Source organism: Miniopterus natalensis, chromosome 11, assembly GCF_054644295.1.
Source record: "Miniopterus natalensis isolate mMinNat1 chromosome 11, mMinNat1.hap1, whole genome shotgun sequence".
Lineage (NCBI taxonomy): Eukaryota > Metazoa > Chordata > Mammalia > Chiroptera > Miniopteridae > Miniopterus > Miniopterus natalensis.
The window spans coordinates 52,661,683-52,687,782 of NC_142091.1; the positions used below are offsets into that span (position 1 = coordinate 52,661,683).

At 48.7% G+C, this 26,100-nt stretch overlaps 1 protein-coding gene across 1 annotated transcript in view; it reads left to right on the forward strand.

The window, feature by feature from the left end:
• The window catches only part of NAV2 (neuron navigator 2), a 341,354-nt gene that overhangs the window by 215,099 nt on the left and 100,155 nt on the right, over window positions 1-26,100 (forward strand). Inside the window, exon 12 of the mRNA XM_087821777.1 lies at window positions 19,660-19,782. Within this exon, the coding sequence (XP_087677903.1) occupies window positions 19,660-19,782 (123 nt within the window). The remainder of the gene's footprint in view (window positions 1-19,659; window positions 19,783-26,100) is intronic.

Genomic DNA, 26,100 nt, shown 5'->3' on the forward strand with positions numbered 1-26,100 from the left:
CAGAGAGAAGAGGCTCTAGTATGTCTTCCTCTTCTTATGAGGGCACTGATACCATCATGACGTCATTAAACCCAGTAACCTCCCCAGAGGTCCCACCTCCGACTAGCATCATTTTGGAGTTAGGGCTTCAACATATGATTGGGGGCACAAATATTTAATCCATAGCAGGGTGTTTCATGCTTCCAGCCATCATTTACATGTGCAACACTCTGTGCTTAGGTTGCCTTTCTTACTGCCTCCCGCCTCACCTCCCTATGGAAGCCTTCCCTGATTCTGTCCAAGTAGTGGCGGTGATTCTGTCCTCTGGGCTCCCATGGTACTTGACATACCCATAATAACACCAGTAACACTACATCAGAATTATAAATCTCTGTGTGTGTTAAGATCAAACAGGGCACCCATACAAAATTTTTAGAGTTTCAGTGCATTGATTATGAGGAAGGGAGCCCACACCTGTTATAAGCTCTTAGAGGTTAAGTTCAAATCTGTCTAAGATGCTCGCATGTCTTCATTGGCTGGCACAGTGCCTCCTGTTCCATAGCAAGTAGTCAATAAATATTTGTTGAATGAGTGCAACAACTGACCTTCAGCAGACCAAGACCAATTGCCTGCTTCTGAATGAATATGTGCCTAAGATTGAAGCCCCTTGAGCTTGAGGGCCCAGCCATGTGTAATCTTCTTCTCCTTGGCCCTGTCTTATACTGTCCAATTATTCTAGGCCTTTGACCACCTCTGTCCCAATGAGCTGGACCTTGACAGTACAGAAAAAAAGAGACAGCTCAGGGTACTGGACCATGTGCCATGGGGGGAACCCATGGAGATAGATGGCCCTCTGTTCTTTTCTTTCTTCTTCCATTGACCACAGTGGGACAGATGTGAGAGGTGTTTGTCACCAAGTCAACATAGAACACAGCAGGCAGCCTGCGAGTCAAAAATGGGGCACTGATAGCAAGAAAGGCTTCCTATCTGGTGACTGTTTCTCATGGTCTTCCCAGGCCAGACCTGAAGTGACCTTGACTGGCTGTTGTTCCTGGCAAATGGATAGGAAGGAGAGGAAGCCAGAGACTCCTTACAGTCAAAAATGCACCCTGGAGCCAAGACAAATGATTTTAGGCAAGGCCGTCCTGAAAGGCGCCGGGTCATGGCAGGTTCCCACAGGGCGTGGCAGGCAGCGCTGGGATTTGACATGGAGGAGCTCTTGTTTCTCTGGGTTGATCCATTGGAAATGATCTTGGCTTGTGCAGCTCTTAGAAGGCTTGGAAACTCCAGGCTGTCAGTCAGCCAGCCACTGGGTAGGTCTCAGTGGGGTTAGCAAGGCTTAGCTGTCGTGGGAGGGTAAAGACTCAGCGCTGTGGGCAGATCTTTAGGGCCTTGGGCAAGTCACTTGGCTCTAATGCACTGCCATCCTCTGAAAACTCTCTCTCCCTTTCACACACACACACACCATGGCTACAGTAAGAAGCCTCAGGCCCAGAGTAGCCCAGTAGATTGGAGATGGGGCTGGGCCAGGTCCTAGTCAAGGGGTCTTTCTATTCCTCTCTTCTCCCCTCGGTGGTTTCCCACTGATAGTTCTTACCGATGTATGAATTCACAGAAACCATAAACACCACTTCCTGTCTGATATTTTCCTTGGTGTTAAATATCCCAGGCAAATACAATGAGCTCTCTTTTCACAGGCAGCTCTGTGGGTAGAGTAAGCAAGCACAGGGAGTCGTGCAGGGGGCAGGATTAATTTCCTCAGGTGTTGCACAACCAGCGACAGCCTTCCCTGCATGGTTGTGATGTCATCTGACACGGGGTGTGGCTGAGTGATGGCCCTGGCTACCAGTGTCAGTCATCCCTGACATCAATTGTACGCTTCTTGCCTCCGCTGTGGGCCACTTGATTTACAGACTGTGGGAAATCTATCAGCCCTTATCGGCAGCTGGGCAGGCACTTTCATCAGAGGAGAAAGAACAGTTGAGCTAAGAACATACCAAAAGCAGAGAGGTTGTCCAGCACTCCCAAACCTACCCTCGCCGCTGGAGATGACTGTGGGTTTAGCAGGCAGAGGCCAGGATTAAAGAGAGATTTACTGGCCAGCAGCCCAATGGAGAAATGGGGTGTGGGCCCACTCTGACCGCCACTCAGAACTGGTAGCCTCCTGACTGATGGGGAAGAGAGGAAAGGGGTGTCTCATCTTCTCAGGAAACCGGGCTTAGGCCCTGGCTTCAATTTCCGAGCTTGCTTTGAGATTTGAATCCTGTGGGGAAGAAAAAGGGGAAGGGAACGAACTTGAGTGCTTTAGAGAAGAGTGTCATACCTCAGCCCTTCTTGAGTGGTCCCTGAAGGGGCCGCTCACCACCTGCCCTCCCGTCCTTGGCGACATCCTCCTGGTCCCAAAGCTTCCCAAAGCTCGTGCTCCCCTGGAAGCTGGCAACCATGCCTTTGGTCTGCCTTCTGGGGAGGTTCCAGGCAAAAGGCAGTAAAATTCCATTTAAAAGTGTTTATTGAGTTTGTTGTGTACCAGAGACCGTGCCAAATGCGCTGAGGCCAAGGGGAATGAACAAGACCCAGTCCCCGAGATCCTAATACCATGGACAGAAGCTCATGGAGCAGGAAGTATGCAGATCACTATAGGAGTGGTGAGCTGCAGGGACCAGTGGGGGGAGCAGTGAATTCTGTAGGGAGAGCTAATGGGAAATAAAGAGCCCACTGTGAGGCAGGGGCCGAGGGAAGCGTGTGGCTATGGAGCCTGACCTGGATTCTGGGGTTGGCAGCCCCACTCTTAGCTGTGCGTGCTGCAACAAGCTATTGCATTTCCCGTGCCCCTCTCACAGGGCTGTTGTGGGGCTTCTGTGAGACTGTGCCTGGACAGAGCCCTCAGCAGATGTCACTGCCATAGGTCTACCAGCAGCGGCGGCATCTTGAAAGATGCACAAGTGGCCAGGCTGACCACGGTCAAGAGCAAGAGCATGAGAACATGGATGTGGGGCATGTTTTCATGAGAATGGTGCCTGGGATGAATTGGAGATTCAAGACGGGAGCGGGGTGGGCTCGGGTCAGAAGCTGTTGGGGTCCCGAGAGTGGTAACATGGCTCTGTGTGAGGCCAAGGCCCTGGGAACAGAGCACTGAGGGTGAGAGAGACTTCACATTCAACTCAGCCTGACGGGGGCCAGTGTGACAAGGAGCAGGAAGGTGCCAGGGAGATGAGGACACCCCCCGGGCTCCAGTGTGTGAGGAGCCTGCCTGGGAAATGCTTGACCTTTGTGCTCAGCACCCTCCATCTGTTTCCGTGGCTCCCTCTTGCCTGTTGACACCCACCCACGCCCTCTGACTGTCTCAGGCCTCAGGGACCACGTCGGCTCCAGACCAGGACGGGCTGGATGTTTAAGCAGAGTGCACAGCAGCCTATGGAATGTAAGTCCGGAGGCTTTGGGAAAACCTCAATCCCGCAGCCTTCCTAGACTTGCCCTGGAGAAGCTTGGGGCCCCGTGGGGGAGACTCCCCTGCGTGTCAGCACTTAATTCTAACACAGCGTGGGTGGTAATCAATGTTAGCATTGAGAGGCGTAGTGTGGGGGCTCCAAGGGGGGTCTGCGAATGGAGCAAGCCCACGGGGGCCTTTTACATCCTCACTTTATCTTCTGGGAAGCCGGTTTCCTCGTCTGCAAATGAGAATAATATGCCTGGAGTCGCTCTTCGTGAGCTAACACAAGGGAAGTGCTGGTACCAAGCCCGGGACGTTGTGGACCCTTCCGCTCATCCTCATGATAGTGATGCTGCCGCTAGGATTAAATGGGACGTGTTGTGCCCGTAGTACCTTGTTCAGTGCCTGGTGCAGGCTGAGAGCACTCGGTGTATTTCATTCTCTCCCCCTCTTGCTCATGGCCAAGCCCCAGGGCACCGCCTCCTTACAGGGAGTGGGGTTTGAGATGAGACCGTCCCTGAGATCCTACAGCAGGTATGTACCCCTGTACACGCCAGCCCACAGTCGCTGTGCTGGGCTCGTGAACCCCGCTGTGGGGAGTCAGGCTGAGCAAGGCACCCCTTCCTTCCCTTCCCACCATCTGCACCGCCTGCTGCCTTGTCGGCTGGACTTCCCGCCCTCCACAGGGCTCTTCACTGGTAAGCACCGTCAACACAACGCTGGGCGGCACTTGGGCATGCCTCAGACGGGCCCCGGGCGTTTGACAGGGAAATTCCACTTTGGGTTCATTCATCAACCCTATAGAGAGACTCTGTATTTTAGTTTTTCAAGTCAACAAATATTTGACAAGTATCTCCTGGGTCCCAGGCTGTGCTCTGGGGTAGGGCCAACAGATTTGTTCTCAGGCTGCACCATCTGGCTCTCCTTATTTGGGGGGGCCTCACTTTTGGTCCTTATAGGTTCTCAGGATAAACTTGAGACCCATAAGCTCACATGTTTATCAAAAGGTACTTACACATACAGGAGAAACGCATTCCAGCTCTGTAGCTCTCAGTGGGTGATGGGTGTACTACACTCCTTCCCTGTGCTGAGCATCTTACCTAACCCCCAGACCCTGGCTCTATATGGTATCGTTTCCATTTTACTAATACGGAAAATGAACACCCAAGAGGGTAATTGTTACTAGTTTTAAGCCCATGAAAGAGATGAAAAAGGTGGCCTAGTAGTCTGTTGTTTCTTTCTCTCTGCACGCTGGAATTTCAGTGTGACTTTGGTGTTTGTCGCTTTGCTGGACAGCAGATTGTTAGTCTGTCCCATCCTTCAGGACCACCCCCCTTGCTCTGCAGGCTCCTCTTCCTCTGCTCAGTGCTTTGCAAATGACCCTTGAATGGAGAGAACTGAAGTGTCACGGGTAGACCCTTATGTGTCATTTGTCCTGTTAAGCTTTTGCATAGTTTTGTTAAATTTTTGTTTAGCTCCCTCTAGAAAACCCAGTCCATAGATATAAATATTTTATCTTAAAAATATAGATCACTGGGGGAAAAAACACCCTTCCCAGTTATTTTTCAAGGGTCAGCAGCTACAGAGTGGCTCAGCAGATTTATGATGGCGGGGTTGGAGGACACCAAGTTCGAGCTGAGGTGAATATGAGAAGAAACACTTGGATGAGGGTGGGAGGGTTTGGCCCCGAGACAGTAAGCCCATGTTGAAAGGCTCAGAAAATAGGCTACATCGCCTGTACTCAGATCAAGATAAGAGACTTCAGTTTTGTGGAGAACTCGTGATCCTCTTGTGATGCTGCTCCGGAGACACTTTCGTGGAAGACCTAGACATGGAGTCAGAGACCTGGTCTGCTTGCCAGCTGTGTGACCTTGGGGAAATAATTCCCTTCTCTGAGCCTATTTCCCCATGTGTTAAATGGTAACCTACTTCTCAGGTATGTGGTAAGAAAGAAAGGAGATAGTGTTTGATACATGTAGAATGGTAGTTTCCTTTCGCTTCTCAGAGTTATTGCATCCATTAGCCTTCCTAATCTTTTATCATATTTAGAATATTCCCTGAGATGACCTCATGCTGTTTCTTATTCCTGAGTACCATGACCAAATATCTGCTAGCTGGGTCAGAGTTGGTCTGTGTACTAGTCAGGGTTCTCTAGAGGAAAGGTTGCAACTCGAGTCCAAAGGCAGTCTGGAGGCAGAATTCCCTCTTCCCTGATATTCCTTCCTATCTTTAACTGATTGGATGTTGCCCACCTACATGACTCAGGATAATCTGTTTTAAAGTCGACTGAATTAAATGTTAACCTCCTCGAAAAAGTACCTTCCCGGTGACAGCCAGACTAGTGTTTGCCCAGATGCCTGGTATCATGGCCTAGCTGCACTGACATGGAATTAACCGTCCCAGTCTACATGCAGGCCTTACAGTGTGCTCAGTGGGAACGAGTCATCTGGGGCAGGAGGCAGCTTACCTGCGGCCCAGAGACAGAGCAGCACATCAGGGCAGAGAAACATCTGCGAGGGCTCAAGGCTGACGCATCCTGCCTGGGCTGTGACCACAAATCAAGAATCCACACAGCCCTGGAAGAATCACGGCATCCCTTCAAGAACCCCCAGGGTCCTGATAAGAGATCTTCCTGAGAAATGGAGGCTTCGGCCTTTCCTCTTAATCCCGAAATAACCACGGAATGAGACAGACACCCCAGCATGGGCAGCTCTGGAGGGCTGAGGGTTTTTGAGACACCAGGTGAAATAAGATTCCAAGTCTGTCTCTGGAGTCTTCCAACCATAAATCAAGCCCACATTCACCTCTTGGTCTTGGGATGAGTGGGAGACGGGAGCCTGTGGTTCTCTCTGCTGCATCGTCGCGTCCAGGCCCCAGGCCCCAGAGCTTTGTGCCTGTAATCGCCCGGTCATCTGTTTTGAAAGGAGAGATCTCACATGCTTGAGCAGTGAAGTTGAAAGGGTGAAGTTGTCAGAAACACGGGATGGAATAAATGTGGTGTTGGCTCCGAAGGAGGGCCAAAGAAAAGTCAACCAGTTCCTGCGAACACAGGCCTTTTGCCTGGCCCGCGGCCGTGGCTCTGTAATTCCTGGCAGCTGAACTGCTTGCTTTTGAGTCTCTGTTATATGCTAGGCACCACGTTGAGGTCTTCGTGTGTAAGGTCTCACTTATTATTCATACCAGCGCTTTGAGAGACTCTTTTTCATTCTCTTTTTATAGTTGAGGAGACCAAGACCACAGAGGTTCAGTTGCTTGAACAGGTCACACGGATAGTTACTGCTAGAAGCACGTGCTCAGCGGGGCTGAATTCAAAGCCCTTGCTCCACGAGCTCTGTAGTGCAGCTTCTCACTGTATCTGGACCCCATGCTCTGAATAGATGGAAGGCAAGGCCAAAAAGGAAGCCTCTGGACCTCGGAAGCCCTGGCTATCCCCTGTGCCGTTTTAGGGAGCCATAAAGACAGCTAAAAGGTGGTGTTCCGAAGGGTAAGGCCCGGAGGGCCGTGGTGCACGGGAACTTGAAAGTTTTGGGGGAATGCCTGTGCAAGGACCACGGGCGCCTTTGGGGCAGCAGCCAAGGCAGATACTTTTCTTTGCCTCGAAAGCATTATTATGTGTTTCATTTCAATTAAACGTCCCAGGTCTTTACTGCAGCATTAGAAACACTTGTGTCAACATTCCCCCGGTGCCTGTGCAAAAAGTAAATGGGGGCAAACCTGGATCCGTGGATACTGGCAGTGAAACCCAGTGAGGTGGCCGGAGGCAGGAAGGCTCTGCTCCGGGCCCATTTCACACGGTGATTTACGGAGGCGCCTCACCGCAGGACGGCTCCCCGTCGCTAAGCTCGGGGAAGCGGGCGTTTCAGGCACCTGCGGCCCCCGGCCTCTGTAGGTGGGGTCCCTGGATTTCTCTGAGGAAACTCTACTCTCCTAGCCCCCTACCCGCTGCGAACCCAGACAAAACACACAATTACAAGCTCAGTGCCACCTGGAGACCCGAGAGCCGTGCATGGCGAATTAGAGCTTTATTAATGGAGTGACTTCTGCTTTACTCTGTGGGAGTTGTTAATTAAAACCACTCAGCCATTGAGTTGGGAGAGAGGGAGGGAAAGCAAAATTGAGGGCCGCTAACAGACTGGCTTCCCTCACGCCCGTGCAGGCTGGCGTGGCTATTGTAGAGGTTGACGCAGACTTTACGGTTGAATAAACCATTCACCAGAGATGAGTGTGTAGTTCCTTGGGAACAGTTTTCATTTCATGTCCTGCAGCCAGGCCCTCGCAGTGCAAAGAACCTGTCTAGCCTCTGCCCACGTTTGCATAATAGTTAATAATCACCATCATCGTGATAACATGCATGTTAGCAGCCACTGTTTATGGGCATTTCTGAAGGCCAGACGCTGTCTGCAGCGCTTCGTGTGCTTTATCTCATTTCCCCTCACTAATCCGTGCGGTCTTCTGCCCATTCTCCTGATGGGACCGTGGCTTAGAGGGCAGTGACCTGCCCAGGGTCGCCGTGCTGGCGAGTTAGGGAGCCAGGACCCAGGCAGGCGGACAGACCACCGTGTGGGAGCAGCCACTGTGTTCCAGGGTTCTCACTGAATCGGTGTGAACATGTTAGAAATCACATGCCTCTTCCCCCCGAACCTGTTTCTCCTCCCGTGTTTCCACATCCATTTCTCTCCCACAGCCAGAACCTAGAAAGAATCTCACTCTTCATCCCCTTGTCCCTGGAATGCCGGCGCGAAGTTGGGTGGATTCTGTCTCTTCAGTATCTCCTGCCCTGTTCTGTAGCCTCTCTGCCCATATTTCTCCCCCAGATGACTGCAGTCACCCTTCATTGCTGTCCTTGCCTCTGATCTCAGTGTCCATCCTACCTTTTGGAGAGAAAAGTCTTCCTAGAGTGCAAATCTGATGACATTATCACCTGGCTCCACATGGTAAAGTCTGTTTTAGTTTCTGTTGCTGATTAACAAAGGCTCCAAAACCTAGCTGCTTGAAGCCACCATTTTATTATGCTTATGGGGTCTCTACGTTGGGAATTGGAGCAGGTACAGTGGAGGTGGCTTGTCTCCGCCCTCCCTCATCTAGAGCCTCGGCTGGGAGGCCCCGGGGCTGGAGCTGGCTTGACAGCTGGGTGTCCACGTCATTCCAAAGCTTGTTGACTCACATAACGGACACCTGGCCTGGGACGAATTAAAGACAGGACACCCATGACCTCTCTATGTGGCCTCCTCGAAACAGGGAGGCCCTAGGATGGGAAGATTTCCTACCTGGGAGCTCAGAGCCCCCCAAGGCGAGTGTCTTTATAGTGAGCAAAGTGCAGCTGCATCACCTTTATCATCCACCCTCGGATATCACAGAGTCGCTCTCACCACACTGGGTCCATCGAAGCAGTCCCAGCCCTCCAGATTCAGGAGGAGGGAGCACAGATCCTCTTCTCAATGGGAGGGTGGCAAGGTCACCTTGAAGACCATGTCTGTTTGTAGAACAGTCCCCTAGACCGAGATACCCTTGAGCAGAGGATTGGGTGATTTTATTCCTGCATCTCTAACTCCTGCCAGACATGCTATATATGCTTAGTAATGTGTGTAGAATGAAAGGGGAGAGAGAGAGGCAGTAATTCATAGCGATAATGGCAACCAGTGTGTGTCAAGTGCTTTTCACATAGCAGGTGCCTTCAAGTATTATCTCATTGAATTCTTATAGAAATCCTAGGAGGCCTGTAACATGTTATCACCCCCATTTTACAGATGTGGAAACTGAGGATGAGAGAAGTCACTTTTCCGAGGTCATATGAGCTACTACAGGGTACAGCCAGTTTCGGGAAACTTGAGAACTCAGCAACTGAGATCCAAGCCCCTTCCCTTTGGGTGCTGCTACCTGTTGGGTTTTAGGTTCTGAGACCCAACGATGTATCAAGGTCTAGAGAGCTCTATAAATCCTAACCTTTAACTGGATTCATAGAATAGTAATGTGGGAAGCAACAGAGCATCTACAAGTTAGACAAAGTCTGTTTTGTTCTCAGTGCCAGGTTTTAAGGGCTGCAGAGTCAGGCAGAGGTTTGTTTAGGGAACAATAACAAGGAAGGCAAAGGGTTCAAAGCCCAAAACGTAACAGAAATGTTTGTAGAAACTAGATCTGCTTGGTGTGGAAAATGCTTAGAAAGAGCATAGTTTCCAGTAAACCAAATTCGAGCCATAGGTGGAAGTTAGGCTTAAATTTTTCATTTCCTAAACACTATTAATCAGTGAAAGGAAAAAAAATGCTGAAAAGTAGACCCATCCAAAGCAGTCTGGGCTTCTTTGTAAGGACATGAGCTTCCTGTTCCTGAAAGTAATCAAGCAGAATCTGGGAAACTGTGTCCACGTGTTGCAGAAGGGATTTCTGCATGAGGTGCGGGGCTTCCTCATGACCTTTAAAAGCTCTTCCTGGTCTAAGATTCAGGGTGTCCAGGTTCCCATAGGAATCACCGAGGCTCAGATACAGATGGAGCCGAGCTGGGTGTTGTGTTGAGGAGAAAGAGGGCTCTTTGACAAGTCAGGTTTTCACAGGTCACGCCAGCCTGGGGGTGATAGCAGAGCACCAAAGCTGTTCCTTCCAAAAATTTTCTCACCCGTGTCCCCTTTTAATAAATGCAAAAATCAAGCACGCACCCTTCCCTGCTGCCGGTTCTCATCTGGATGACGCGGGTTTGGAGGCAGAGCCGACTGTGGTGATTGAGAATCACTGTGGGCTCGGGGTCTGCACACCAACCAGGCTGTTAGTGAAAGTCACACTCTATGGGTTGTATAGTTCAAACAGTAATTAAAGTGTAAAAATGTTACAATATTGAATATTTACTGTGCAAGGTCTAAGAAATTCAGCTTTGCCCGAGCCCCATTTGAAGAACTGCTTCAGCTGACCTGTTTCCCATTCTTGTAAGTGGAAGCATTCGAACAAGTTGCAAGGAGGGGAAATGGGCAGGGACCCTGTTCTTTTGCCTGCGAGCACCAGGCAGCTGTTAGGGCCACAGCTCCTACTGCACTGACAGAAGGTAATGTGAGGAGCCTGCAGGCAGCCGACTTCTGTTCCTACCCTAGAAGGCGCTGGCCTGTGCTCCGCTCCCTGCTAGCCTGCCCTTCCCGCCAGCGGTGCGTGGCTGGGGGCCCCTGCTTCTCCCCATGCCACCACCCGGTGCCGCTTTGTCCAAAAGCCAGCTGTTTCGCGTGGGTGCTCGGTCACTTGGCTTCTGGGTGTCTCATGCTCAAGTCACCTCCAGAGCTCCAGCGGCCGCCTTGCTACAGGACATGCTCACCAACAGTCTGTGCTACACCTGCCCCTCTTTCCAAAATGCCAGTGGCACCATCCAGGCCTATGCAAGTTGAAATTCTAGGAGGAAACCGTTTTTTGCCTTTTAAACTGAACTCCCTGCTCTACTGGTTTCACTTTTTGCTCCTTTTTAAGAAGTCAGGGACAGTAGGGGATTTAACCACGGGGCAGCAAGACTGCCTGCAGCTCAGGTTCAGGATGTGCAGCGCTGACGTTCCCTACACCGGGACTCTGCTCCAGCCATGCTGTCTGTCCCCGAATGGGACCTGTGACCTTCCCTCCAGGCCTTTCCTTACCAGCTCCCTGGAAGCTCCCTGTCTTCCTAGACATCCTCCTTGGAGCCTTCGGGTAACATAGTAATAGTAGTTGGCTTTTCTCTAAATAGATGCAAGCATGGCTCATTTCTATCATGGCCAGTTTTACCAGGATTATTCATACACTTTTTTTTTTTTGGGTGGTGGAGGTGGGACCCCAAAGAGGCAACTGTGAGATGTGCCTGTCCCAGCTCAGGACAGGAAGGGCCGCACCCACCCTCCCTCAGCCACAGCCCTGTTCCCTCTGTATGAGTACATCCCATGTCACTTTTGTGGATGCACGACACATTTTGGATAGCCTCTCTTCATGTGAAGGTCTGGTGCTTAAGTTCCAAATATGAACTCTCCAGGAAAGAAATGGTTGGTTCCCATCTTCATGAATTTTAACTCAGTTTTTTTCAAACTTTTAAAAAAATCTTATACCTTTTCTGCTTAACATAAACTTCACACTCTGAATTGGGTGGAGGGTGGGGGTGTGTGGTGAGAATAAGTGTGACTTTTGAGAATTACTGTGCCTTCAGTAGTTCCATCCCAACCAATATTTGGTTAAACTTTTATCTGTAGGTTACATTATATAAAAACCACCGGGCCTTTTTATTTGTTAGTTTAAAATGGTAAATTTATAACATCAAATATGCTCTTTCAAACTCCTGCTCCACCCCAGAGATGGCCCACTGCCACTGAGAGCCAGGTTCCAGGCCGCCTGGGTTCTGTTTCTGAAGATGGCCCCAGGCATGTGAACACATGGAAAAGTGGACAGGTCAGGCATCCTTTGTTGTCAGCTGTTGTGTCTGTGGATTTAGTGGCAGGTAATTTGAGCATCCTGTGGTCACCCGATTTTGCTTAATCCCCATGCTCGAAGGCCAGAGGCCTATATGTGTATTTCTATTGGTAGTGCATTTATTGAATCCCATTTAGAATGAGTGCCCAGGAGAATGCTTTTCTTTTCTCTCTCTTTTTTTTTTTAATATATCTTTATTGATTTCAGAGAAAGGAAAGGAGAGGGAGAGAGAGATAGAAACATCAATGATGAGAGAGTCATTGATCAAGCCCGCAACCCAGGCATGTGCCCTGACCGGGAATCAAACCCCGAGCGCCTGGATCCCAGGTCAACGCTCAACCGCTGAGCCACGCCCAGCCGGGCGAGAATGCTTTTCTTAATGAAAATGTTTCCTGGTAGAAATTTAGCATCTAAGACCACACGGTGAATTCATTGTACATTTTAGGTCCTTTGCGTTGGCATGTTTGTCGTGTGAACTCCCTAATTTTCTTGCCCCAACCCAGGGGGCACCTGTTCATTCTTCAAGATGTCACTTGAGGGTTCCTTCATCTAAGAAGCCCTTTCTGGCCCTCTCCCTGCTCGGGCCCTTGCGAACCCCATGCAGATATCTACAGGTCTGTTTCCCCCACCCAGATACAAGGACTTAGTCCGATTCTCATCCCCAGCACACAGTCCAGTGCCTGCCTCCCAGTAGGAGCTGCATAAATGTTTATTGAACAAATGGCACCACCTCAAAACGGACACCATCTCTAGGGCAACAGCCTGCATATGAAGCTAGTGCAGCCCCTCAGCTGCTTCTAGAAATTTTGACTGAGGCTGGGTGATGCTCCCAAGGCCTGCTTTGTACCTCAGTTTGCAGAAGGGGCTAGTCAGCTTCTTGCTCCACTGTTCCCAGTTCACCTTAACGTCTCCTTCACTGCAGCCTAGATAAGACAAGGTGAAACTTGCAGGGCCCCAAACCAAAGCTCCAGCTGGCTTCTCGCCAGTTTGGCCGTGACTATGGTTATTACCTGGGGGTGTCTACATGAAACCAGACGAGAAAGAGACACTGAATGTCTGACTCCTACCCCTGAGGGTGCTCGTCACCTTTGAAAGGGAACCCGCAATCCTGAATACCATCATAAACTCCGCTGACCTAATGGGAAAGTGAGCTTGTGTCCTAGAGCACTCTGCAGGCTGGGAAGGCATGTCAGAAGTCACAGCAACGCTAAGGCGTAGCAGCGTCCAGAAGACTGGGGAGACGTCTCAGGGTGTAAGGAGTGCCTGGGAGGAGAGATTCTTTTGACAAAGCAGAAGGCTTTTCCAGGGGAGTGACATCTAATGATGATGCCCCTGCTGAGCCACCCACACATTGCCCACAGCCGTCTGCATTCAGCGTGCCTGGCGCTGCTCACTCATGTTCCCTCTCCATCTGGGCTTCCACAGTTCTGTTCTGGGCCTGTGGGCTGGTATATCCAAGACCATGAGTTAATTGATATTTTGGAAAATCCTTGGAGTCCTCACAATGCTCATCAAGCCATAATCTGAGATGGAGACGTCATCAGGGATCAGATACAGTTAACATGAGCATTGTCCCCTTAATACAGAGGGCCAGTCATTGTGAGGATTTGAAATTTAAATCACCATTATATTGTAGTTACATTATGGTGACTGTTTAGCTCTTAGGGAAACTGAGGCCAGTCTGGCTCACAGTTCCTCCATCCAGGTCTCAAGATTTAAGGCAGCATTTCTGACAGTTTGATCCTCACTCCCTGTAAGAAGCTACCTGCATGTCTGTTAAAAATATAGGTTTGGGGAAAGGGATGAATGGGGGAGGGTGGCGTTTTTAGGGTAATAAAACTATATCTTTATGATACTATGGTGGTGAATATGTAACATTATGCATTTGCCAAAACCGTAGAGCTATACAACACAGTGAACCCTCACATAAACTACGGACTTCAATTAATAATGTATGGATATTACTAATAATGCAGTTATTAGTATCAAATAATTATCAAATAATAATGTCAATATAGGTTCATCAATGCAAGATGTCAATAATTGGAGAGATTGGTGGTAGGAGAGAGAGAGTATATGGGCACTCAACTTTCTGTGCAATTTCTCTGTAAACCTCAAAATGCTCTTAAGAAAAATAAGTTATATTTAAAAATGCAGGAGCTGGACCCCACTAATGACATTCTGCCTCTGTGGAGCTGGGGCCTTGAAATGTGCTGTTTTTCTCTCGGGGTCCCCAGATGACTCAGGTGTATTCCAGAGGTTTGAGAATCCTGGACATCAGTCAAGCTCCTTTCACCATCTGTTTCATTCCAGGAAGGAGCTTAAAAGGGCTTTGTCTAGAGAACTGTCTCCTGTGTGTTAGAATGTGTTTCATCTTTCAGTAGGTGGACAAAAAGCTTCCTATGCGAGTGCGAGAAATGCTGCAGCAATTCCACGCTGACAGTTGAGCCACAATAAAGAGAATCCGGGCCAGACCAGATTCCAGACACTGGGACTGTCAAACTTTCAGAGTGTGCAGCTTCCTGGAGAAGCTGTCCTGCCAGCTCCCAGTTCAAACAAGCATAGTTAGGGATTATTGTGATTGTACATGTGTGTATTTATTTAAATAGGAGTGCTAAATCCACTCTTTTATAATCCCTGGCTCTCTGTGTGATTGTGTATTTTATTAGCAAAATTGTGGATTTTTAAATTAAAATGCTTTTGGAGTTGATATATGCATAGACCCTTAGATAAGCTAAACGAAAATGCTGTGGAAATCAATGCGACGTGAAGTCTTGTTAAACTTGTGAAAATCTCACCTGGTATTTTGTGAAAGACGCACTGACCCTGGCAGCATGTTTCATCGCCATGCAGGAATTTTCCCACTTGCTCAATCCCTCCTCTGTTAGGTGTTTGGCGAGAGCAAGCCCAAACCCAAAGCTGCGGTGAGGTCGAGCCTGGGTGCTAAAATTCAGGGTGACGTGTGAGTTACAGCAATGCCATGTGCACGGCTGAGTCAGCTTAGAGCAAACACAGCCCAAAGTCTAGGTATGTGAAACTTGCAGAGTATGTGGAAAGGACCAACTCAGCCAGGACCCACTTCTGCCCTAACTCAGGAGAGGGACAGCTAACATGGGGAGGGGTCTGCGAACCGACTCAAATTGGAGGCGTGCATGGTTTGCACCATACATGAGATGGGGTCCATCGTTTTTTAGCAGTTTCCCAAAAGGGTCCCTAACTTAGGAAGATTTAGGAATTTCTGCTTTAGATAGTGGTCTCTAATGGTTTTGGTTGTATAAAAAGGAGCTTGTTCCTCTATTAAAGGTTGTGTTTGTTCTTTAAATATTACATGTGCCGCATTACTGAAATATTATGCAAACTGTAACATCTACAAAAAACATCGGAATAGAAAGGGGCATGGTAAGAAATAAGTCTACAGAGAAGCACGTTAGTTTTCACCCCTGTGAGTCATCTGCTCCCCAATACAGGGACCTTGCTTCCCACTCTCTCCCGTGCGTTAGAATCTTGCTGGGCTGCAGCCTCTGATTCAGGAGGCCGCGATACTGTCCTAAAAGGCTGCCAGGTGATGCTGAAGCTGCTGGTCCCCGGCCCAGATTTTGAGTGTCAGGTAGAGAGTGATGAGGCACATGTTGAGTTTTGTCTCAATTACCCCAGCCGTGTGCCTTTGCAGCGCTTAACTTTAGGAACTAGTCTGTAGCACAGCCCTCCCCCGAGGCACAAAGTGGGCCCTGAGACCCTCTGGCTCTTCCTTGACTCAGGCTCCCTTTTCCTGCTGCTGCTCTGTCCCCGTGGCCAGCCAGAGCTGGCTCTTGTCTGACTAGCTTAGCAACATCTGGGTCGTGCTCCCCAGGGACGCGCGCTCTGTGACTAGACCGCCCGGAGCAGGCTCCAGGCCTCCTGAGCCCTGTTCGCGTCGGCAGCAGGTTGACTTCCTGCCGCCCCGGGCTCAGAGAACTCACCGGCTTTCCCCAGCCGTCCGGCCGCTTCACAGCCAGGACTCCATGAGATGGAAGTGACAGGCGGACCAGCCAGGGAAGGGGCTGCTGTCCCTTGAGCTATGGATATTCCCACTTGGTGGCTCACAGCCACTGAAGGAACCTCCCTGCGGTGGCAACCACTTGCCGTGGTCCTGGTCTGTGCTCTGAGCCGAGGTAGCTCATGGCGTGGCCTCGGGGGGCTGCTCCAGGCTTGAGCAAAATAAGGGGAGAGTCTGCTAGAGATGAAAACTGAACTCCCATGTCCTCCTAAAAAGAGTGCAATCCAGCCTGCTGATGTCCTGAAGAGCCCGCAGCAAGGACAGGTGCCCAGCTCTGCACCCAGCGGAGAGGTAGGAAACGGGTTCTCCAGGTCCATGTCTCCCCTCTGCCTCTTCCCGCAGAGTCCCCAAAGACGTGAAAGACAAAGAAATGTTTCTCGATTACCTGTGTTGTCCACAGATTATTTATAATTAAAGTCCTGTTATTGCAGGGAAAGACCTTTCAAACCTTGGGCTTTCTCTCCAAAGGCTGCTGTTGGTTTTGTTTCATTGTGTGTACATTTAGGATGACCCATAACCGAGAAGCAGCTGCACCATGTTCTCTGATTACAGTTCACCTTTATTTGATTTAAAAATACTAAGTACATCCTGGGAGAAGGGTGTTAGAGTCGCTCTGTAATATGTCTCTGTCCTCTGTCCTTGTCATTGGAAGTGGAGGAGGGGAGCGGTAAATATGCTATCTTTGCCTCAGCTCTTGTGCCTAAAAATGGTTTTCCAAGTGTTTCCTCAGTAAAATTTTGAGTGCTCACCTAAATTTGAGTGCTGCAGTTTTATAATTAGCACCAACAAATTAAGTCCAGTTTTCCCCCCAATCATTGTTTGCATTTCAAATGCATTCTCTTCTGCCCTAAGTCAGACATAGTAGCAGCTTCTTTTCTGTCATAAAGATCAGTTTTCTTCACAAAGATTCAGGCAGCTTTGTTAGACTAGCTTGTCCGTGTGTCCTTCTGTGACCCAGAGGGAAGTTTACTCATCTGACTTCTAAGAAGCCCTACACTAAAGGGATCCTTTGACAGGTTTGTCCAGAAACTCAACTCACATCCTAGTAAACCTGGAGAATTTCTGTCGTGCCGCATTGTGCTGGAGCAGAGGGGCACTGAAAGCCCGTGTTGTCTGGGGACTTGGATGTCGGTGAGACGCTCAGCTTCAAGGGCCTCTCATCAGCCCACATAGTTCTTTTAACCTTGTGCAACAAAGTACGTGTTGATATAAATGTTCATTCTTTATATTGATATTGGCAAGGAAAATTTTATATATTTCTTTCATTCTATTTTTATTTACAATGTTCACATTTAAACCAGAAGTGTGTCCAGAAAACGTAGACAAGCTGACATGTCTTTGAAGAAAAGCGTTCGTCCAGGCTTGACTTTTCCTTTCCCCCATTTATACTGCTTTCGTTTCTTGCATCCGAGGTTTTTTTAGATGTTTTTAATGTCATGCTCTGTTAGCAGTGCGCTGAACTAGATCAGAGCAGTACATGTTTCTCTCCCTCCCATCCCCTCTCACCTTCCCAGTTCCTGGCAGAAGGAAGGTAGGTAGGTGATTTCTTTTGAGGTTAGTGAAGGTCAGTTTGTGTCACCTACGCAGGCTGTGTTGAACTGGGAACCTTGGAAACGAGGAGCCACCTGTCCCTCCTTCCCAAGGTGACTCAGAAGGCCAGTCTCACTGGTTTCTCGTATAAAGAGGAGGAAAGATCTGTTTTCTAAATGTTGGACTCAAAGCCTAGCGTATTTGTTCTAACAGGTCTTATTAGATGCCAGGGCTTCTTCATAGCTAGTGCCAGTTACATGGGATGCACCTATTTTGTTGAGAAACTTCTTGTAATAGGCACGTCGCCCTCACAGGCCTCTCTTGGCTGGAGGGGTGGTGAGGTCTGCTGTGCAAGTCTAGTCATCCCCCAGAGGCCTGGGATGACTCAGAGGGGATTCAGACAGATGGTGCATTCTGAAAAATCTGTAAAAGGGAGTATCAGTGAGAAGATGCTCACCAAAAATGGAGTAATGAGCGAGTGTTCTCTTTGGAACAGAAGCCAGAGCCCATTTGCTTAGTACCTCCATAGCTCCCCTGGTTTGCAGGCAAAGGCCTCCATCCCACCTGACATCCAGGCCCTTCCTGACTGTGCCCCAGTCCCCATGCAGCCCAGCTCCTGTCTTTGCTCTTGATGTTCCAACAAAGGTGAACTACTTACCCTTCTCTTAACTTACCATCCTCTGTCTCTCTGCTTTTGTTCATGTTATCTGTGTGCCTATGGATTCTCCTCCTCTGGCTGGCAAACTCCTATGCATCCTTCAAGGGCCAGCTTAAGAGCACTCCTCTGTGAGGATTAAAAACAAAACAAACAAAAATGACATAAGAAAAGTAGTAGGGCTTAAATGTTTGTGTTCTCCCAAAATTCATATGTTGAAGCCCCCACCCCCAGTGTGACAGTATTTGGGGGTGGGGTCTTTGGAAGGTAATTAGGTTATGAGAACAGAGCCCCCATAATGGGATTAGTGTCCTTATACAATGAGAAGGAGACTAGAGCTCTCTCTCTCCATCATGTGAGGAAACAACAAAAAGGTGATTGTCTGCAAGCCAGGAAGGGGCCCTCACCAAGAATCGAATCTTCAGGCACCTTGATTTTTAACTTTCCAGATGCCAGAAGGGTCTGAAACAAATGTTTGTTGTTTAAGCCTAAATATAAATACCGCTGAATTTTGCACTTTAAAGGGTAAATTTTATGGTACATAAATTCTCTCTCAATTTTTTAAAAAGTGATGACAGCTATAGTTAAATAATTCTTTGTGTAATTACTTTTAATGCTTGTCTCTCCCGCTTTGCTTGGCCTGTCCTCCTCTGAAGAGGGGCAATGACACAGCGGTCTCCTTTAGTGGGTGTTGTGAAGGAGCCAAGGTAGAAAGGTAAAGCCTCTTTGAACCTGAACCATGTCCTACTGACAGCTAAGAATCTCAGGAACTAGTCTGGTCTGTGGACAGACAGCCATCTATACAGAAAGTCCCAAGGGTCACCCCCCTTCCCTGGACTACACTGATTTCATCAGAAGATAGTGTTGTGGCATCACCAACAGATCTGGAAAGCAGTGAATTAGCGTTAGTGGTATTCAGAGAGTTTTGTGACAACCACGGGAAGACATCAGTGTCAAAGGTGAATGCACCATCATAGATACTTCAGGATGATGACAACCCCAATGATGTCGTACATTTGTATGGTCCGGTGCCAATCCCAGAGCACTTTCCCATGCCTTATCTCACCAATCCGCGTGCTCGCCTTGTGATGCAGGAAGGCTGTGACATCCCCACAGTTTAAACGAGAATCCCAGAGAAGTAACTTGCCTGTGATTGCAAAGGGGGCTCTTTTATACTCTATCTTTTCTTTCCACCTGTCTTAAAAGCTTGCCTACCTCGTCCAGTGCCCTGTTCTGTAATATTTTTTCCTATGATCTGCTTATGACTTGCCAGTTTCATTCACATTACTTAGGTGGAAAACCTGCTCATGTAATTGCTGACATTTAAAAGAATGTCATGAATACATCTGACAGTTCATTTTATTCATGAGTTTCCATCTGCTTCATAGGTTCCTGTGAGTGTGGATTAATTAAGCTGAGCTCTATTTTTGCTAGCAAGCTGATGATCCTTTGGGTTAAATCAGCGGCTGAGTGAGCCCTGGGCTCCTATCAGTGACGGAGCCTCGGGAAAGCCTCAGTCCCTTCCCCTGAGAGCACAGGGTGGCCATGCAGGGCGTCTGGATATGAGCAGCGAAGCTTGTACAGGACTTGCTTTTGACCACGCTTCTGCATTCTTCTCTTCTTTGAAAGGTACATGACCGACGGTGGACTTGGCCTCTACACCCGTCGCCTGAACCGGCTCCCCGATGGGATGGCTGTCGTGCGGGAGACTCTGCAGAGAAATACCTCCCTGGGCCTCGGGGACGCCGACAGGTAAGCTGGCTCCACTTGGAGGTGGCCAGGTGCAGAGCTTGTTCCGCGGCGGCTGTGGAGGGTGAATGGGCGCTGCTTCCCCCCTGCAGAGGCTGGCGGGCCGGGCCTGGGGCCAGCAGCTGGCATGGCAAGCGAGTGGGCTGCTGAAGGGCTCCTGAGTCCTGCCCTGCATAGGGTGGTGCTTCTGAGCCTTGAGTAGGCTTTGTCGTCGTTTTGACTGTTGCTATGCGTGTTTGTCAGTTCGGCGCCCCCCTCCCCCGGGATCTGCTTCACTTCCTCTGTTAGGCGGCTTTCTAGGTACTGCGCCTCCGAGCCGAGTCCCGGGGACGCGCAGGCCGGCGTGCGGACGGGCGCTCTCTGGCCTCGGCGGCCCGGGGCCTGGTCACAGGTGGCCGGGCTGAAGCGTGTCGGTTCATACACTTAGACTGAGGTTATAGAGCTGAGTTGTTGAGGTTTATATAGACCTGTCTTCATTGCTGCTGCCGTCAGAGATGAAAAGAACTTCAGAAAACGCTAAAAGAAAGAAAGAGGGATATTTCGCGGCTGAGTTTCTAGTCCCTTACTCTGACACAAACTGAGTCTATGACCGGGAGCCGCCTGTTATGAAGAGGTTTGAGCCATTGTGATTTCCAGGATCCCCTTGAGCTCCGATGTGTTGTATTTCTGGATTTCAATACCCTTCAGTGACCTGTCTGGAACTGTTTTTCTGGCATACCTGACCTCTTTCCACATCTGGGCTGGTGAGACACACCGTGGAGGTTAGACGTGAGGCGTTTGAAATCACTGTGCTCTTTTCGGGCGCTGAGCCTCAGGTGTTGGAAAGCCAAGTAGTTGTAGCCCAAGTCCAGCCTCTTGCTGTTCTCGTAGCAGGGCCTGCTTTTTACAAGGAGTGAGGTGACTTCGTAGTTCTCTGGCTTCAGAGAACTCGGGCAGTGTGCTAAAGAGGCAGACACTGAAGTTACTCCCAGATACGGGATTTGCTGAAGAGCAGTCTTCACATTCTCTCGGGGGAGGCTGGGAAGCTTCAGCTGGTGGAGACAGCACTGAATTCATTGTCAGGAACATGGGATCTGGCCCACGCTCTGCCACTGGCTTGCGTGTATCTTTCTCAGAGTCCCCGCTGTGTCTGGAGTGGTGATTTGTTTGAGAGATAACAAAAAGCTTTCCACGACAGTGCCAGTTCAAGTCGGTTTTGTTCCTGTAATTAATTTATTTTAAAGTAGTGGTTTGAAAATTCCACAGAAAGATGAACCATTTGAGAACTCTTTCTAAAGCTAAAGCTCTCTATAAATAAAATCTTTAGAGTAAATATTATCGGGGGTGGGGGGTGGGAATCAGTTGTTGTAACACCCCCACTGGAGATTTCACAGTCCTGCCAAGTCATTTTGCTTGTTTGTGTTCACCTGTAAACATGTAGTTGGTTAGTAAATCTGTTAGCAGGAAGTGCAGGCTTATGAGGTACATTTCCCCTTGTAGCAGAAGGAGAATCTGCGCTACGGTTTAATTTAATGCTTCGTTGCTGGGTTAATGGAATTATCACAGATCACAGCTGAGCTTGTTTCTGCTTTTGGAGGTGGAAGGTTTGGGTGGGGGCTGGAAAGTGATAGCGTCTGTTATGTTTTCCTAATTCACTATATGCTGGGACCACACAGACAGCAATGTCTTCTGGTTCTTCCCCGACAGTACTGCTCGCAGGTGATCATGTAAGACTAAATGGCTAACTGACCAACTTTTGATGAAAGAATTCAAGTGGCTTTTTAAAAAATAGGATTTTAATAATGCTCTAAATTTCCTATTTTATATGTGTTGACCTCTAGGCAATGAGGTGTTTTGCATTACTCTGGAATAAGTTAAATTTCTCTAATCTCCAAAATTATTGTAAACAGACCATAGTAATGCTTCATCTTCAGCCAAGTGGAAGTGGTGTTAGATTTGTTTCTGTAAAGTTCTTTATGTGAATCTCTTCCCCAAACCGTATTCTGGATGAGTGTCCCCCAGACTGGGAGGCTCGCGTGGGTAGTATAGGAAATAACTTTAGAGAGTATATAGGGAAATATGTTTTTTTAACAATTACATGTTAATTTTAATATTTTAAAGAACTTATTACTGTGCCCTGGCTGGGTGGCTCAATTGTTTGGAACCCATACACCAAAAGGTTGCGGGTTCGATCCTTAGTCACAGTGCATACTGGAAATGTTTCTTTCACCCATCAGTGTTTTGCTTGCTCGCTCTCTTCCTTCCGGTCTCTCTAAAATCTATAAAAACATATCCTCAGGTGCGGATTAAAAAAAACTTATAACTATCACATCAAACCATGATTTTACAAATATTGCTTAGGGTAAGGATAGTGTGGGCTCTGTCATGTGAAATATCAAGGGAGACTATCACAGATGGTGTGCAGATATATTATTTTTTAAAAAGGTAGTATGCAAATGGCTGGCTGCAGGTTACACAATCCTGTTCTTGTCCCAGTAATTGGAAATATGTTCTTTAAATAATTTAAATTAGACAGATAAAAAAATGCAGAGAACCCTTCCCTTTCCAGAATCCTTCCCTTGTAACTTGAAACAAGAAGGTCCCAGAGCTGAGATATTTCCAGGAAGTTCTTTATAAAAAGACAGCCCAGTCCTTATGGATTCACACACAAGCAACAGACTGGTTCTACAAAGGAAACAGGAAAAGTACTGAGAGATGAGACCCAATTAGACCTCGGCGAAGGGAAGGTGCAGCACCTCCCCGTGGAGTAGGAAAACCCTGCCCTGAGCAGTGCCACCCCGAGAACAGCCCTAAAGGATGCTGACCTACCACCCTGACCTCGGCCTTTTGCAGCAGGATGCGGCCGGGGCATCTGCAGGGTTATTAAAAGTAGCTGATAGCAATGTGTGCCTTCAGAGCCTGGGAGATAGAGGCCCCCTCAGCTGTGAGCCTCTATGTCACCAGCGGGCTTCTGAGAAATAAAAAAGGAGGTAGTAAATTCAGAAGGCCACATCTCACTCCAGGGCTGCCACCCCGGGGCTCCCATTTTTACCCAACAGTCATCAGTGGCTACTTCCAGCCAACTAGACCAGCCGGCTGAGAAGGGAGGATCATAAGGGACAAGTCATCACAAGTCACAGGCCCCAGATAACAGACAAGGAAAGAGAACTCTGGCGTGGAGGTCTCTGTCCGGGCAGCCTGGGAAGGAAGAAATACGCCCAGGAGGGCCCAGGGGCTGGGATCACAGACAAGCAAAGGGTTTGTTGAACTCCCGCCAGCTCCTACATGCTCTGCGGTCCCCTCAGGACCCATCGGAAGTTCTTGAACTCCAGTGAGTAGCATGAGTTCACAGCTTAAAGCACAGCTCTGGGAGAGTTTCCATGCCCGGGTCCCTTCCTTGGTCCCTGGAAGCCGTCACTGTGCTCAGGGCCGTTCCTGTCACCACCCTCTGTGTTTCTGTGCAGTGGGCACAGGCAGCTAGATGCTCCCCCTAAATGCCACCCCTGGGTCATGTAAGTGTCACTGAGAGCACAAGAAGACAGAAGCCAGGCTTGTCGTGTGCGTTGAATCGGGGGGAGGACTTTGGAATTCTTGGTACCCTTCTTCCTCTAAACCCTTAGGACGCTTATTGAACTCTGCCTTTTATTGATTGAGGTAGTAATAGAAAATAGCAAAGCAACTAATGCATAGTAAAACATCAGCCTGAGACGAACAGAATGTAAATTGCTCTCCACCATGATGCCAAGAAACCGGGCAGGAAGGAGAAACTGTTTTTTTCCCTCATGTTGCTGGGTTTTCCTTGCCCCCCCAAACTCTGAACATTTTAGGTGTTGAGACTGTGCTCTCAGTAGGATCAGTCCCTGCACCCACTTTGCCATCTGCCTTTGGAGCCCTGGCCTGGCACTCAGAGCTGTCCCACTTTCAGCTCGAACTGGAAGGCCCATGGTGTGAGGATGTAACTATGCAGCCTGGTATTTGACCAGCCTGCCAAGCTGAGCCCTCCCTCCTCTCCGAGCACCGCTTGGCTCTGTGATTTGTGTGGAACAAGGCGGCCTCCTGGCCCCAGGCAGTGCAGTCACAGACTCAGGGCCGACCTGCAGAGAGGAGTTTAACCCAGGCCAGAGGTCCCAGCCTGCAGATGGAATTGTTAGGAGTCCTTCCCAGTTAGTAGGTGTCCAGGCCTGGTCTCCAGAACCTGTGGGTATGTTGTGCCACCTGGCTACAGGGATAAAGGACCACTGTGAGGAAGTGCAGAGTGAAGGGGCGAAAGTGTTTATAAAGTAGTGAACAAAGATAAAATACTCTGATTATTCCTTAGTCCTGCAAACCATTCAGGGCTCTCTGGGCTCTATCCCCTGGTCTCTCTTTTCTTTATATTTCATTAATTAACAAATAATTAAGCCCTCTTCTTTCCATAACAGCTTAGCGTAACCATATATAATGAAATAACAATTGTGTATTAAAGGAAAGCACAAGGACCAGGGGAAGTGTGAGTTAGAATATGCCATGTAGAAAAGGGAGGAAATTGAGAATACAGATATACTAGCCATAAGGTGCCACACAGTTGAATATTTGAGCATTGAGCTTCCTACTGGCCTAAGTGAGAATGAACTTTGCTTATCTCCCCCCCCCCCCCCCCTCCTGACCTCTCCCATCCTATTTTGCCTTCATCTTTCCTTGCTTGGGTCAATCAGTTGACCTCTCTTCCTCTCCTTTCTCTTCCTCTCTCATTCCCCCTGCCCTCTCCTCCTTATAATGGCCTCTTCTACCCACTGGTGCCCCTGAGCATTTTCTTAGTCCCGCACTCAAGGGTGATACTCGTTTTCTTGGGACAGAGAGATGCGTCCAGCACAGCACCCCACATCAGTGATCTTCATCCTGTTTTCTTTCCCCTCCTTCCCCCTTTAACAAAGTAGGCGAGAGTAAAAGTCACTTTCATTTTAAAGCTCATAAAAGGAACCTTAGAGGCAAATCTCTATTTCCGTGGTAACAGGGTAATAATTACTGCATTGGCCTTTCCCAGGGGCCTCTTTTCTGCTGGAATCACTGGTTTCCTTTTAAAGCAAGAGCTGCTTCCTGTGGAATGGGTGGGCAGGGGCCACCTGTGCTGAGCAGAGGGGGTGCTGACAGGAAGCAAACCATCTGCACCTTAAGCCACAGAGGAATTCTCCCAGGGGGCTGTAAAGAGAAGAGAAAGAATAGTCTGTGGAGTGCCATTTCTTGCCATTTTGCTTAAAAAAAAGAAAAAGCAGTATAGTGGCCCCATGAGAATCTTCCACTTCCTAATGTTGCCCAACTTGATAACTTTGTACCTACGCTCTAGAAGCAACAGGTCCCTAACCCAGTTATTTCTTAGGCAGAGCCCCTGCTGGGACATGCAGGAGAAAGTGGGGGGGGGAGGGAGAGAGAGGAGGGTAGAGAGAGAAAGAAAGAGAATTGGAGGCAGGGAGCATAATCATTCCTCCCAAAGTACATTTTCCAAAAGTGTAGCCTTTTCAATAGTTGTTTCAAAGTAACCTGTAGACTTGATGGTTGTTCAAAGTATGACTGAGAAAATGTCTATCAGTAAGAAAGCAAAATGAGAGGTCAGAGGAAAAAGCCAAAATGGGGTTCCTTTCTTCTCTGCGTATCCCCTAGCAACCCAAACCATAGGCTACCAAGCCCAAGTCAAACTCTGACTACAGCCGTGCCCTGCAACAGAAAATAACATCATGTGTTTTAATCCAGGTACCCGGGCAAGTCTTTGCTTCAGTCAGGATAGGATAAGTTGTGCTGTGTAACAAACGACTTCAGAAAGCCCACCCTGTCTGGACATTGCAGGTCAGTGGGAGGCTATGTTATACAACATCATTCTCACCCTTGGACCCAGGGTGCCGGGGGTACTTCTGTTTAAAGCATTGACAATCCCCGTGGCAAAGAGAAAGGGAGTGTGGTCAGCCACACACTCTAAAGCTTCTGCTGGAGTGGCTCATGTAACTTCCACTCGCTTGTCATTGGCCCAGGGAAGTCACGTGGCTACACTTAAATTCAAAGGTGAGGAGAAGTACAGTTCTACCATATGCCTGTGAGAGCAGAAAATATATGAATTGCATTAGTGACTCTCGTTTTATTACATGCAAGTGACAGCCTTAGCTTAATGCCCCCCCCCATTATTTAGCCAACTCTGTATCATGCAATTTATTACATATTTGCTATATACTTCTCAGATGCCAGGCACTGTGCCACCCTGACTCATGGCCTCTAATAGCTCCTCTAGGTGGGGAGAGTGAGCAGATAGATGAGGAACGTGATGACTGAATTGCTTAAGAAATTTTAACCAGTGCTACGGGTCAGCTGTATTTC